The following is a 14,996-nucleotide window of genomic DNA, read 5'->3' as shown; positions in this document are numbered from 1 at the left end:
AATAACAAGTGCGAAAAAGCATCCACTTCCATCACTTAAAGAAAGGTGTGGCAGGCAAGGGCTCTAAGTAAGGCATTGGCAAGTTGGTGTTCCTTTACCATCACCTTGCACAACCTTTTCTTATAAAATTACAAACTGCCAATATCCTTATATCCCTTCTTATGAACAGTGGGGGAGGACTGGGTAGTTTCATAGAACTGGCTGGGAGGCACGCCCCGCCGAGCCCCCAGCCCCGTTTCAAGGCTGGGAGGCGCTCCGCGCCCCCAGCCCGTTTCCCGTAGTTCTTCGTATGCCGCGCGAAGCGCTGGGGGACTGGGGGGGGTTCATAGAAATGGGGGTAACCCGTCCCCCCCCCCCCCCCCCCAGCCCGTTCTCCGTTGTTTTTTGTATGCCCTAGGGAATGCCCAACGCCTGGGGTATACCGTCTGGGGGCCCCGTGGGAGAGGGGTGTGTTATAGGGGTCGCTTAAAGCGTTTGCTTAAAGCGCCTCGTTTTAAGGGGATGGCGGCGCGCGCGAGTTTTCGGTGGCGCTAGCACCTAGCGCGATAACAGGGTGGCTGGCCCCCCTTGTGTGGTAACATGTGGGAACCTTGCAATTAGACCCTCGTCTGTCCTGTAGTATACCGAGCATTCGAAGGATGAAGCGCGGGAAAGATTACTGCGGGTGGCAGGTCGGCCATGCAAACACGTGTGGCCAGAGGTGCATGGACACCTACTGCAAGGTGCACCAAAGGCTCCGTAAGGGCAGCCCCCTCCCCGTGCCGTGCAGGATCTGCGGCATAGGGACGCAGTCGGAGACGCGGTTGTGCCGCCCCTGCGGAGCGAATCGTGTAGGGCAGAGGATGCGCGGCACCGAGAGGCGCGCTCGGGAACGGTTCGCACTCGTCCTGTCTGATATCGTAGCCCGCGATACGGGCAATTAGAGACTGGGTGGCACAAGGCATACCCAAACACTCGTCCTGTCTGACATCGCAGCCCGCGATACGGGCAATTAGAGACTGGGTGGCACAAGGCATACCCAAACACTCTTTCTGTCTGATACCGTAGCCCGCGATACGGGCAATTAGAGACTGGGTGGCACAAGGCATACCCAAACATGGACGCTTACATAGAGGAGGTTCTCAATAGAATGCCTGCCGTACTAGCAGGGCTGGTCCAGAACATCCTGGACGAGGAAATCTCCGAGGATGTCAAGCACAAGCTGCTTAAGCCGCTCGTTCCGGCAGAAGCGCGTCGGCGAGAGGCTGACGAAGAGGCCGCGAAGCAGGAGCCGTGGCGCGAGTTCGACCCGCTTCTAAAGCAAAAGGGCCCAGAGGGATTAGACCCCGAGAAGTACTATTCTCTCTTCGTCGGCGGCGCCCATCTTCGGTTCCCAAGCGTGGGTGCCACTCTTCGGGGCCAAGACATAAGCGCCGGTGTTTACCAGGAGATACGAGACCTTGGTGGAGCAGGGGTCATTGCCCCAAAGCCGGTTATGCGGGGGCCTGATATCAATGACGATGGCTCAGTGTGGTGGGTCTCGCACGAGCGAGAGTCTCTGCGGGCAAACGCAGTGTTGCCACCGGTGCTTGAGATGGTAGACCCTGACCGGCGTTACAGACTCTTTACGGTCGTTGGTAAGGCCCCCGCAGAGCCATTGGCGCCAATCACAGAGGAGGAAGGGCGCTCGGAGCACAAGATTGGTTGGTCATTAGTCAAAAGAGGAGACCAACTCGCAGTCGGCGCCCTGGAAGGTATCGATGCGGGTATTTGGGAGAAAGGGCGGGAGTACCTCGTTTACGTGAGATACGAGCTCGCCCTTTACCTGAGCAAAATGGGGAGCCTGGGCCATTGTTTGAGCGAGAGGGGAGTGACGCCTTCGCTAACTGTGTTGTGAGCTATGTTGCCGACTTCTTGAGGAATCGCAGTACCTCACGCTCCCTTGGTCTAACCAAGACACGAGGCAAGATCCTCGAGCGATTTGACAAGAAGCTGGCTACTACTGGATGCACCAAAGAAGACCTCTTTGAGATGGAAAAGAAGCTCGAGATAAAGCTAGTAGCCGTGGACGCCCTGGGCAACGTTATGTGGGACTCGGGGAAGTACAAGACTAAGGCGAGGGTCACTATCCCTTGCCACAATAACCACGCCTAGGCGGAGCGTCCGACTGAACCACCTGCGATCACGAGCGTCCACGGCCTAGAATTCGGGGCTGAGGATGAGCTTCGTTCGCTACGTCAGGAGAAGGCTTTAACCAGCGCCGCCACGAAAACGCGCGAGGCAAAAGTGCAAGAGGTGCTCATTCTCTTTACAAACAGGGCGATCCCAAGAAGCACGAGGATCTGGCTATGCGGGGGCGTTATAGTCACGCACGAGGGGAAGCTATACCGATCGGAGAGAGACAGCGTCGCGATCGACAGGGCGTTTACGGACGAGACGGGGCATGATCCTCATTGGCTCCCTGATGATCACCCAGCCTACCAAGAGTACACCGAAGCTACGCACTCGATGGGCGGCGCAATAGGGTATCGTTTCAAGAAGTGGATCCAAAGAGAGAACATCAGGCCAACGCCTCTTAAATACAGGGACGTCTAGCAAGCGGCGCAGGTTGAGTCCAAAGTGTGGAATAGCAAGGAAAACTTAGGGGCGCAGCCTCATGCGCACATTGACATGCGTGCGGCGTACCTAGGATGCGAGGACAGTGTCTTCGGCGGCGCCTCGGACGCCATTGATGTGGTACGGAAATACGGCTTCCTACGAACGTGTATCGTATCGCGGATGTTGTGGGACGGCAATTGAGCGAGGTTCTTCAACTAACCGGGGTCATTCAGCTGACCGAGTGGGAGTTCTCTGAGGTCTGCCACCACTACACTTCCGGGAGGGTAGGGCAGCACTTGGAACAAAACGAGGGCTGGATCACCACGACAGAGCTCAAGGACCTGTTAGACTCGGGTGACCTCGTCATGGCCACGGCGAGGGAGGTATTGTATAGCATCGGAAAAAAGGACTCCATCGGGTTCCCCCACTCTAGCGCGAGTAGCGAAGACCCGCAGCATCCTGAGGGTCGAGACTCGCTGTCCGTTTCGTAGGCAAGTGCGCTCGCCGTGGCGACGAGTCCTCGATCGTAGTTCGCGACCGTGAAGAAGCCGCGTATCTGACAAACCTCCTTGCGGGCACCGACCACTTACTTAACTTCGAGCATGCCGACGGGGCTCATCTGATCTAATACAAAGACGGTGTCCGACGCTCACAATGGTACCATATCAGGGCCTTAGTCTTGGCGTACACAAACATAGCGTTGCGACGCATGCTGAGGCGGATTCCTCGCGAAGACGTCCTCCGGGTGTGCACAGATGCCATATACGCAAAGGCGGTGCCCAGTGGTGTAAAGCTCGTGGAGCGAAATCCGAGGTATGGAGAGTGGCGCCACAAGAAGCCTGGGTACGAGTGGCGACACGAAGCGGCTTGGGATCCGAAGAAGTCGGGGGGCTTGGCCAAAGAGCCAAGCACTGCGCCGAGTCTGCCGTGCGATCTAGTGGCCGCAACCTCTGCAAAAATGTATCTAGCGGGCCAAGGAGGATCGGGGAAGACCGAGTGGGCGGTGAGCATGTTCCGCGGCCTAAACGTTGTGGTGCTCACCCCCGAGAACGACCTCGCCCACGACCATCGCAATAACCCGCGCCTCGCGGTGAAGGCTCGAACCTACCACCATTACCTCTGCATACCAGCGGAGAAGCCGATAGAGGAGTGGAGACCTTCCGAGCTGGGGCACAAGCTCGACCATCTTGCAGAAGTAATCATCATTGACGAGTGCTGTAAGGTACAGACTAAAGTGCTACGCGCCATCCTAGAGTATCTCGCCACGCGGCCGTGTCAGGTAGTGTGTTGTGGCGATTATGGGCAGGTTCCGCCCTGGGGAGATAAAGAGGGGCCTCCCGATATGCTCGAGGAGTGGGCACAAGCGAACATCCGCTGGTTCGAGTCTGACTACCGCTGCCTGTGTGAAGACTGCGGAAAGCCGTACAGTACATGCGACAGCCTGCCCTCCTCCAGGCTCCACGACATAAAGGACCGGATTTGGTGTCGGTCAGATTTCCAACAGCTTGAGGTGTTTCGAGAGGAGTGGGATGGGGTAGCGTTCGACGCGGCGATCGAGCAGGCCCACCCAAACGATATGTGGGTGTGCTCGACCAACAATATGGGGGCTCTTGTTCAGCAGCGATTAAAAGAGCACCACAGGGAAAACTACCACCGATTGCCAGCGACCATCCGCTTTGACCCCGATCCTAGCGTCGCGCATCGTTATCGCAAGCAAGGGCGGCCAGTGCCCGTGCCAGGCAAAAGGGGTGAGAAGGTCGACGCGTACAAAGTTACGGTAGTCGAGGTTCCTCTCGACGCGGTCATTAACGGGATTCCTCTCGAGTGGAAATACGCGGGCTGGGGAACCGTCCACCGGGTGCAGGGCAAGATCATCCAGACTCCAAGACGTCTGTTTATCATAGACCACAGCTTAGAGGGCTGGATCACGAATGCTGTATACAACGGCATTTCCCGCGTGCGGCACGCCGACCAGATAGTCCGCGTAATTCCCCCCGATAACGCCCCCGGTGCCTTGGCTCCCACAGAACTACAGGCTATGCCCAGTAAAGAGCTCATTACAGCGCGAATCAAGCGATACGCTGTAGACGACAGCAAAAGGGTCGCACAAAGTACACGGGATCGCACCACGTTCTAACGGTAGACCACGTACTCGGCATGATTGCTGACGCGGAAAAGAAGTGGACGGTCTGTGGCACTCAGCTTCGGTTTCAGGGATACACCAATAGCCATCCCCAATGCTTCAGTATCGATCGGCTGGACGACAGTCATGGTCACTACAAGTGGAATGTCAGACTCACGTGCCTTAGCTGCAATAAAAGGCACAAGCGCTAATCACGCAACAGGCAACTGCGAACGCGTGAAGCCGTGCTTAGAGTACGCCGTGTAATGCAACACTGTAGTAGTGTTGCATTACGAAACTAACCGCGAGTAACCCACTCGCGGTTAGTTTCGCCGGAAGCAAGCTCCTTCGAGTACTGCGCACGAAATAGGCGCTGTGGCAGCCAGCGATGGAAAGACTCGGCGAAAGCTTGGCTCCTGTGGTGCCCTGGCTCAGCCCGTCGGGCCTCCACCCCGTGGTCTGTTAGGAGCTTTGTGGTAGCACCCTTGAATTCCGTGCCGTCATCAACCATGAGGACTTTAGTCCATGTGAGAGGTCCCTCTGCATAGATGTCAGCGAGTTCGCGGGAGACAGCGGCCGCGTTCTTAGTCCTCAGTGGGCGGGCGGCAACGTCAAAGACAGTCAGGGCATACTTGTACCCGCGGTCGGTTGGCAAGAATAGAAGGTCCGACTGGTGGATACGGTTCGGTGTCTGCTCCGAGAAATGGGCGTATGTAGTCGGAGGAATGGGTGTCTGTGTGTAGCCCACGACGGGCTGCGAGCTTACCCACTTGCGCACTCGATCTATGGAGGCTGAGCCCTTGGGAAGTTTGGCATGCAGAGCGGTCACTCCCTGGAAGCCACCTCTGGCGTAGTACATAGGACGAAGGAATGCATCGAGTTCTTCGTCGGACATGCGCTTCGCCGCCATTACGTGTCGGCAATGTACTGCAACAGGTGTATCAGTCTCCAACAGGCGGTTGCTGTCTGCTCGGGTAGTGCCGAGGCGGTCTTTCTGAGGTCGGTAGGCCCTCGGAGAACGACATTGGCGAATCTCTTAACGCACTCCCTGTCTGCGCGCCACAACTATAGGCTTCGGTTAGCAGTGTCACCAAAGCTAAATAATACACCCATCTCGCTTAGCAGCGGCTGCTACCTCGTGCATAGCACTCCACAACCGGTCTGCAATCATCTTATACGTATACGTATACGTGCAGTATGGAAAAAGGCCGCCTAGATCTAAATCACAGCAAGCGGCAAGCTATGTAGCCGATGGCGAGAGCGCCGGCGCAAATGTACGCCAACTCGACGTTTTTCTGCGTTTTGCTGGGGATGTAGTAGTCGGACAGCTCAGGAGCCCGCATCGACTCCAGGGATTGTTTCGGTCGGGTCTGGTTGTAGAGTTTGAGCTCGTAGTCAGTGTCGGTGAAGTTTTGCTTTGCGAGGGCCCCTCTCTCGCGAATTTGCGCTTGCCAATCGAGGATTTTTTGTCGCCGTTGTTGGTAGCGTCCTTTGTATCGTTGGTATTTATCGAGGGCTTTGTCGTGCCTCTCCTTCTCAGCTAAGGCAGGGCTCTCATCGTTCGTCAGGAACTTTGCGAGGTAGTTGCCACCAACGAATGCAGTCGCGTTTAGGACGCCACCAACCAAAATTGCGATGGAGGCCATCGCGTAGTGTGTGATGCTGTGTACGTGAACACGAGTCTAATACGCGGCCTACACAAGACTACATGGGCAGGATCTTCTTGTCCTCAAGGTAACCCTTCAAAGCGACAGCACCCGCAACAGCGGCAGTCATTTTTGCGAAGTTCATGGTGTTCGCGGAGGGGTCTTTGGTGAAGTCTCAACGTGTTGCACAGCTTTCTTCTTCGCTCTTTTAAGTCGGTTTCACTCTGCCAAGCGCCTTCCAGCTTCGACTCGTCCAGGGTGTTTAGGTCGGGTCGCGGGTGGCTCGGGGCTCGTGATTCTCTCCACCAACGCCGAAGGCGTACGTGCAGGTTCATGAGCAGTTTGTTCCGCAGCTTGTTTGTCAGGTTCCGCAAGATGCTGAGCACTAGTACTTCCTTGAGGTTCTTCCATTTTTGATGCAACTATTTGGTTGCTGAAGCTGTGGCAAGCTTTCAAATGAGCGTCTACTCTAAAGTCGTCATGGCAGACTCGCCATCTGCTGAGTCCGCGACTGCTACCTCGTGTTGACACCGCGTGTCAGCGCCGTTGGTGTTCACATGACGTGCTACGTGTAACGCCCCGACGGCTAAAGCCATCAAACGACCGCAGCGTAGAGACAGGCTTCCCACAATGTGCGGAGCTCGTTGTTGATGATGTAGTCGGACACGAGGTCGTTGTGAAGATCGACCACACTGTCTATCGGCAGCGTCATGCCTACTAGCTTGGTCGTAAGCTTCAGGAAGCTGTCTGCCAGGGCGTCTGTAGTCCGGCTGGCTAGAGCGGTCTCGTATCGCTTCTCGCACTTCTTCACCTCCTCGGCGCCCATGCGTTTGACGTCGTCGTGAGTCAGGGCCTTGCCTACCATCTCTCTCGACTTTCCCGAGGCTACGAGAATCGCGAGTTTCTCCCTCGCGTCTGCTATCTCAGTTTGCTTATCTCCGGTAGCTGGCTGCGTCGAGCAGTCCAACGACTCGATATCTGCGCCCCCCCCCCTCAAGAAGACTCTCGAAGTATTCGTCGCTCATCATGGTACACGTGTGTTGTCAAGTGTGATCAATGCGTTTTCGTGGGAGGTGGTTTACTTCGCTTACCGTTCAACTAGGGAGATGGTATAAGGGTGACGCAAACAAAACTCTAACTTCGAGAACTTTTTCGTCTTGAGGGCCTTCATGTACTCTTTCATCTTCTCTTCTGAGAGCGATGTTCTCACGGAACGGCTTTGTGATGCTGGTGAGCTGCTGAGTGATCACCCACACGCTAATACCCACGTGGCGCGCGCTGAACGCCAAGTTGACGAGCTGGTCAGAGCGCCTCTTTACGTCTTTTGAGGCCGCACAGTCGTCGAGTATGATTAGCGTATTAGGCTATTAACGAATGAGGATACGCAACAAGAACTCGAAGTACTAGAGATAGAAATCTCTAAGCTAGCAACGTATATCCATGTAGATGTTCCTTTTTGACGAGCTTTACTCTGCCGTCATTTTAGTCGTCGATTTGCGACTTCGTCAGGAAGATTAGCTCGTTTCTTCTCTCTTGAGCTTGGCCTTTTCCCGAATTTTTTCTATTAATTTTCTCGCGATTCTTGCTGTAATAGTCCTTCTGATATTTGATCCTTGTCTGTCGCTTATTTTCTCGCCAAAGACGAATTCTTTCCGCTCCGGTGACTGAACTATCCGTGTCCATAGCTAGAGCGACGCTGTGTTCTTGCGTGTGGGATCACGTTAATAAACTTACCAAAACTCGGCGAGTACACAAGCCATCTAGTGACAAGCTAGCGTGCTAACGACTAGGCGTGTTATACATTCGATTTACAGGGTGCGGCGGCACGGCTAATAGCGTGTTCTTGACACGACACCTTTTGCGTTATCAGATCAATCTTAACGCACGCTACATAGCGTGTTTAATAAGCAGACTAGTTAGTCACATAGAAGCAGCATAACAAAAGTTAGTGAAATACTGAATCCAGAACTACTCCAAGGGAAGCGTTCAAGGTTTCTAACAATCGCAATTTATTGAAACTGCAACTAATGTACACAACATCTAACACTTAAAAATTATGATATTGTCTAACAAAGGCCGTCATAATACATGTTTTCTCTTCATCGACAATTCAGATGACGTTTTTATGTGAAAAGTAGTTACTGCAAAATTATCCACTAAGCTATTTTACAAGAAAAAATCTAACCTGAGGGTAATCTCAAATGTAAGTACATTAAGAAAGTGCAATTTTTACATCAACAGCGTGTCTCTAAGCATTTTTACAATGATTTGTGTATAGCCGATTAGACAAGATGTAACGCTAATTAACACTTTTAGCCTTGAATTCTCGACTTTTTCGATCGCTGTTTCCGTTTTTATTACTAAAATATAAACTATAATTAAGGTTTAGGTTAATGTTCATATAAATAATTGAGTTTGAGTGGCTATTTTTGAATGGATGTCTAGCTTTTCGGGGATTTTAGTCGGAAATGCGCTGCGGTGCGTTTGAGTGCGTTGAGGTGCGTTTGAGTGTCAACATTGTACACATAGCCATTAGTGCCTTAGAAGACAGCGGAGACAAACCTCAGCAGTACGTCGATCTGACCCGCCTCAGGTGTGACGCCAAACAGACGATCGTCGCCCTCGCCGAAGCCTTCGTATGTTTTGTTGTAGACAAAGGTAGGGCACACGAGTACGATGTAGTCAAACTTGCCCCGGAAAGGGCCGCGCAGCCGGTCCACTATGAATCGGGTCTTCCCGCATGACGTCGGGCCCACGATGAGAGCGTTAAATGGGATGTTTTTCGGGTCCGTACTGTACTACTGTGCTCAGTATTGTATGGACTCTAGCTGTCCGTTCATAAGGTTCATTTGGGCGTCGGCCACCACAAACACGTGACAGTTTACGGTACCCGTGCGTTTTATCTCGAGATGCACACCGTCGCGGGTGTTGACCAATCGGAGACCGCCCCCATGGATAGCATTGTCGTCCGTCGTTCGAAGGTCGATCCACAGAGCAAACTTGTTATCGCCATAGAACGACTCGGGGCTGATTGCCGGGGCGGGGGACGACGAGACGACGCCCCTTATCCCGTTTGACCCCGACGATGGGGAGTCGATCCCAATGACGAGCACGTCATCGCGGGGGGGCCGGACGCAAACGACCGCTGAAACCTCGTTAACCACAGAGGGTGCAGCGACGAGACTCGGTCTCCAGTCCCTCAGAGAGAAATACCCAGACCTTAACGAGAATCTGATACGGTTCCAGTCAGACCAGAGGGGAAAGACGCTATTAAAGGTTCGCAACCTCAACAAAGGAGGCTGGACTAAACCAAGACAGCTGTTCAATGAGAACGGGGGCGTTCGACAGGACGTTGCGAAGCTGAAAGGCTTCAAGCTGGCGATGGGGTCTGTGGCAGAGATAGACGCGGTCATCCAGGAGAACACAGAACGAGTCCAAGAGCTGCAAGGGGTGGTAAACACAGACAGGGCGACCATCGGCGACCCTAACACGTCAGAGAGTCGCCGCCAAGAGGTCCGTGAGCGCAACGAGAAAAGGCTATCCGAGATCGACGAACTAGAACGCGAAAACCGAGAGCTCGAGAACCAAAAGCCGCTCAGAGAGCGCATCAAAGCCATCTTTAAAAAATACGGCTTTACCGTCACCGCTATCGGGTTTGCCGTAGCGACGACGATCGCGGCCATTGTGACGTCGCTCTCCTCCGTGGCCAGAGGGGTCGGTAACGGGCTTATGGCTATCGGGAAAAAGCTAGGCGAGCTTCTCCCTGGGCTAGTAGGCAGCATCGCGAACTTCGTGTTTAAGGCTGCAGGAGAAGCGGTGAAATTCCTTGGCGAAAATGCGTGGCTGCTCATTCTAGCCGTAGCCTCGTTCTTGGTTCGTCGAATGCAAAGCAATCATCGGAATAAGTAATACGCCGCGGCCACCGCGAGTGCCGACAACCCCGCCTTGAGGGCGGTGTGGTCGCTTTGTTTGCCCTGTCCGGGCGATGCCATGCTGCGCATACGCGAAGAGGGGGCAGGCGCCGCGCCCTCTGCGTGCACTACGGCCTTGCTTCGCACCCCGCGGTCAATCCTCGGATTAGTCACGTGTTGCACCCTAGGATGCCCACCGGCCATGTTATGAGCACCTACTGGCTTTGTCTCGGTGTTGATTGCGTTTGCGCCGAGCAAGACTCAGCCCCACCTTGGCCTCCTGCACGGCTAACTGGTACATTTGCACGCTTTGAGCGATGTCGATTTCTATGATCGCGTCTCCAAGCAGCTTCGTGAACTCCGCCTGCGCCTCCATGGCCGGCCCCCCGCCCCCCGCGATAGAGGAACGGGCGTTCACCTGCGCGCCAAGCACTGTGTAGACGAACGCCTTGACCGAGCGATCGAGCCTTCCTAGCCCTGCTTTTGTCAGCCCCTCACCTTTGGGAGGCGCAAACCAGCTATATTGTACGCCCCCGTGGTCGTCGTTGCGTATGAAACCCACCTGCTTCCCCCTATTGTACGTCCCACCTACGTCGCTAAACAGATTTAGGTGGCTCGGGTACTCGTTCGCCGCCGTGTCGTAGCCACGGATCACGTGCACGTTGCGATACCCCTCCCCCGGGTAGAACACAAACACATCGCCTAGCCCGTGGTTCCGCCCGCCTTTCCATCGGAAGTCCGGCTTACGCGGCAAACCGAACTCTATACATAGACGCTCGAAAGCGGCTTTCTTGTAGGGGTTATCTTTTTACGTGAACGGGCTGTCGCCAGGCAGGGGGGCGCCGAGCTCGTAGAGCATCCTCCGCGTGGTAAGATAGACGTGAAACCTTAGGAATCGCCTGATGACGGAGGGGAGCGTGGCGAAAGCGGGGTCGGTTAGGGACACCCCGCATCCGGTGGTTGCGCACCAGACCGCAAAGTTGAGTTGCTGTCTGATAGCTATTGAGTTGATAGCCACCGGCAAGACTCCTTGGCGGACTTGTGCGTGATCATTGTCTCTTTGAATATGTCTCGGACCCTAGTCGTGAACGATTTGTCCTCAGCCACGTGTATCTCTAGCTGCGTGAGTAGTGGGGTGATGTCTGAGGCCGTGCTCTCCACGGGGGTCGCGGGCACGGCATAGAGCAGCTTTTGCCCGAGGGTCAGAGACCTAGGGAAACCGGGTTTTGCGTGTTTGACTTGTTCGGCTAAAGCGTGTTTGATATGTTCGGCTATAGAGGCTCCCGCCGCAGTTGCCGCCATTTTCGTCTCTTCCGCCCCTTTCGCCTCCTCGTTCAGCATCCGCCAGCCTTCCCAATCCATGCTCAGTCCTATTAAACACGAAGGCGGGCTGTGTTCAATACAATGGTGGTCCTACATACTGTGCTAACCAAAGGCGAACAGACGCTCTACTTCGAGCGGCCGATAAGGCGTCCACGCTTTGTGGCGCTCCGGCAGTGCTCGCTGTTTAACAGCTGGTATAATATCGAGCGGGAGCATCAGATAACGACTATATCCGCCCTCCCGACCATCGCTACTCTGCCAGCCGGGCACCACACGGCCGAGTCCTTCGTGGAAACGATCAACCGCGCTGAAAGCAAGATTCTGACCGCGAAGCTGGACCCCCTCACCGCGAAGATCGCGCTTATGTCCAATGGCGTTGCGTTCCTGAATGCGATATCGTAGATCGCACGCAATGCCTCTCCTTAGGCAAGCCTTCAAACGTTCTCGCTTGCCTAGAAACCCGCGGGAGACCGCACGAGAAAGTCGTCTATGGACCCGACATCCCCGTTTTTGTCGCAGCAACTTCCTCTGAGTTTGATCCAAATATGGATCAGGGATAACTACGGTAGACGGGTGGACTTTAAGGGCAAGCCTGTTCTCCTCGTATTAGAGCTGACCTAGTTCCGACATAACAAACATGGCAAATAGCGACGTTAGCGGTGGTGCCATATACCCCTCGCTTCCCAGTATACACAGCGGCGGCGACGTGCAAAGCTTCCGACTCCAGAAAATATGTGACACTCAGACGGTTCTAGACAACGAGATACGCATCATCGACTGGTGCGGAAAAAGTATAAGCGCGCCTTTGCCGTTACCCATGCTGTGTCTGTGGCATCCGGCATCGCTGCAGGGGCGCTTTCCAGCCCCGGGGTAGGGGTCTCTTTGAGTGGGATGGGGGTTCTGGTCGGCGGTCCGCTGGCAGGGATCACTGGGCTGGTCGGTGTCGTGGGCGTAGGCGCAGGGATAGTCTCTAGAGATCTTACGAGCAAGGTGGCTAAACACGAAGACACGATGGTTTTAGCGGAGAGTAAGAAAAACTCGATCAGCGAGCTGGTCTCTAAGGCTCTGCAAGACGGGCATATCTCAGACGAAGAGTTTCAGCTAATACTTCGGTAACAAGAGAGATACTACGCGCTCAAGGTCACTATCAGAGCTCGACACGGCCTCGCATCGCGTGAGAAAAAAAGCAAGAAAGGGCCCCCGAGAAAGTCCCTGGAGACACGCGAAAAGATGAAAAAGAGGCTGCGAGAAATTCGCGAAGAGTTCGGGAGCGAGGTGTTCGAGTAAAACTCAGGTTTAAACGCCACGCTAGCGGCTTTGAATTTAAGGCCGAAAAACGGTTATTCCGCGCTCCGTAGGGTGGCGGTCCAATCCAATGCTCGGTATACTACAGGACAGACGAGGGTCTAATTGCAAGGTTCCCACATGTTACCACACAAGGGGGGCCAGCCACCCTGTTATCGCGCTAGCGCTACCGAAAACGCGCGCGCGCCGCCATCCCCTTAAAGCGAGGAGCTTTTAAGCAAACGCTTTAAGCGACCCCTATAACACACCCCTCTCCCACGAGGCCCCCAGACGGTATACCCCAGGCGTTGGGCATACAAAAAACAACGGAGAACGGGATGGGGGGGCGCGGGTTACCCCCATTTCTATGAAACCCCCAGAGCTTCGCGCGGCATACGAAGAACTACGGGAAACGGGCTTGGGGCGCGTGGCGCGCCTCCCAGCCTTGAAACGGGGCTGGGGGGCTCGGCGGGGCGTGCCTCCCAGACCGTTCTATGAAACTACCCAGTCCCCCCCCCCCCCCACAGTAGCATGCCAACAGGGCAAGGCCAGTTCAGGCTCATAGACGGAGGTTCATAACAGGGAAGCAAATGAAATAAACTGAGCATTAGAAAATGACTAGCATATTTTACAAACACCAGGGGAAGGTTGTATAAAAGATTACGCACATTCTAAGTTCTCTGAGCGACCAATCTTGTAAGCAACCAGCTCTAATAATCACAATTTTTAGTTCCCAAGGGTGGTCACTTATGAGAACTTTGACTGTAATTAAGCTTCTATGTGCATTAAAATACATTTCCACCCAGAATATGCTGCACCACCAATGTACTTAAATCAAACAATTGCAATCACTATATACAATGTCTTTATTACTAAATAAAATTATCTAAATATAGTTAAGCATGCAGAACATGCTGTTCTTCAAAGCCTCTACAGACAATTTGAAAAAAGAAATATTCACAAAGATGTCCTCATTCTTTCATAAATTCCAAGCACATAATTCAAACAATGCTTTTGTCTGATGCGGTATTGAGTGAATGGTTTCTGTACATTCCACACTTTCCTAAATGATCTGTGAATTTTTGACATTTGGCATGAAAACTTGTTGGCATCGTGTGAACGGTGGGGCGGCGATTTCTAGAAAGAAAGAAATATCTGTATAAGCATCACACTTGACAATCATTCTAACATTAGAAGAAAAATAATATTTAGAGAACTTTTTAATGGACTTACCCATACTCCTGAGAACTTGTCATGTACATCGGGTTTGGTTGAGACGTATTGTAGCCATCAAAACAGTCTTAAATAAAACAAATACATAATCAACTTTACCAACGTTTTTTAAAACATAACAACATATCTATTGTTTTAAAAGCCCAGGATGCAGAATAAGCTTGGTCATAATCAATAAAGACCATTTGTTCAACTTCACCCCCCCCCCCCCCCCCACCCCTATCTCTGCTCCTACCAACCTTGGTTCAAAGACTTTGCCGTTGGCCCACCAAACTCAGCCCTCGCAGGACAAGAGAATACCGGATTACCGGGGTTATTTATAGCAAGTATTTCTTCTGAAACAAGAAAAGAATAAATACCAGGGTTATTGAAGCGATCGGGGATGTTCTTGGTTCTGTAATATTCGCAGGTTTTGGCACCTTTTCCAGCTTTTGTTTTCTCGAAGTCGTCCTCTAGTGAATGCTGTAAACAAAGGGGGAAAACGCACATTTAGAAAACATAACACGTCAGTTCGAATAAAGAAACAGTTTTAACGATAGCGATGCAGAATTTCGAATCATCAAAACAACAGCACAATCAGTTCACCACAACCATATCAACAAGAAAGACGAAGAAGCGAATAAGCGGCAAATAGTGGATATATTTGAGTATTTTCGCCATGCTTATAAAGAAATATGTTTACCTGTGATGATGAAGCATTTGCAACGTTGCTGTTATTCATTTTGTTGTATTTTCAGACAATATTTGCGACTACTGTATATGTATTCTACGTCCACTGGGAAACCTTGCTAAGTCACAGCCTTTTATGACTCTGTTGTTATGGAAACGCAAGCTAAACAGAAGTGCGCATGATAATCGAGACTTTCCCGCTGACCTAGCACTCGCAAAAATATATTTTAT

The 14,996-nt window shown here is 52.9% G+C and overlaps 1 protein-coding gene across 2 annotated transcripts; it reads right to left on the bottom strand.

Moving 5' to 3' along the window:
• Nucleotides 1–13,711: 13,711 nt before the first annotated feature.
• On the bottom strand, nucleotides 13,712–14,920 carry LOC5514433 (piercer of microtubule wall 1 protein). 2 transcript variants are annotated; one of them, XM_032384019.2, is made up of 5 exons: nucleotides 14,779–14,920; nucleotides 14,516–14,558; nucleotides 14,336–14,431; nucleotides 14,097–14,163; nucleotides 13,712–14,000 (listed from the first exon to the last, which is right to left on the bottom strand). In XM_032384019.2, the coding sequence occupies exons 1-5, from the start codon at nucleotides 14,815–14,817 to the stop codon at nucleotides 13,865–13,867; spliced, it is 381 nt and encodes a 126-aa protein (XP_032239910.2). In that variant the 5' UTR covers nucleotides 14,818–14,920; the 3' UTR covers nucleotides 13,712–13,864. The 2 variants fall into 2 exon arrangements, with proteins under 2 accessions (XP_032239910.2, XP_001634616.2); XM_001634566.3 differs by lacking the exon at nucleotides 14,336–14,431 and having other exon boundaries at nucleotides 14,456–14,558.
• Nucleotides 14,921–14,996: the final 76 nt, after the last annotated feature.

Source organism: Nematostella vectensis, chromosome 1 (genome assembly GCF_932526225.1).
Source record: "Nematostella vectensis chromosome 1, jaNemVect1.1, whole genome shotgun sequence".
NCBI classification, from domain to species: Eukaryota; Metazoa; Cnidaria; class Anthozoa; order Actiniaria; family Edwardsiidae; genus Nematostella; species Nematostella vectensis.
Note: the sequence above shows the minus strand (reverse complement) of the source record. Positions and strands in the feature narration are given on the sequence as shown.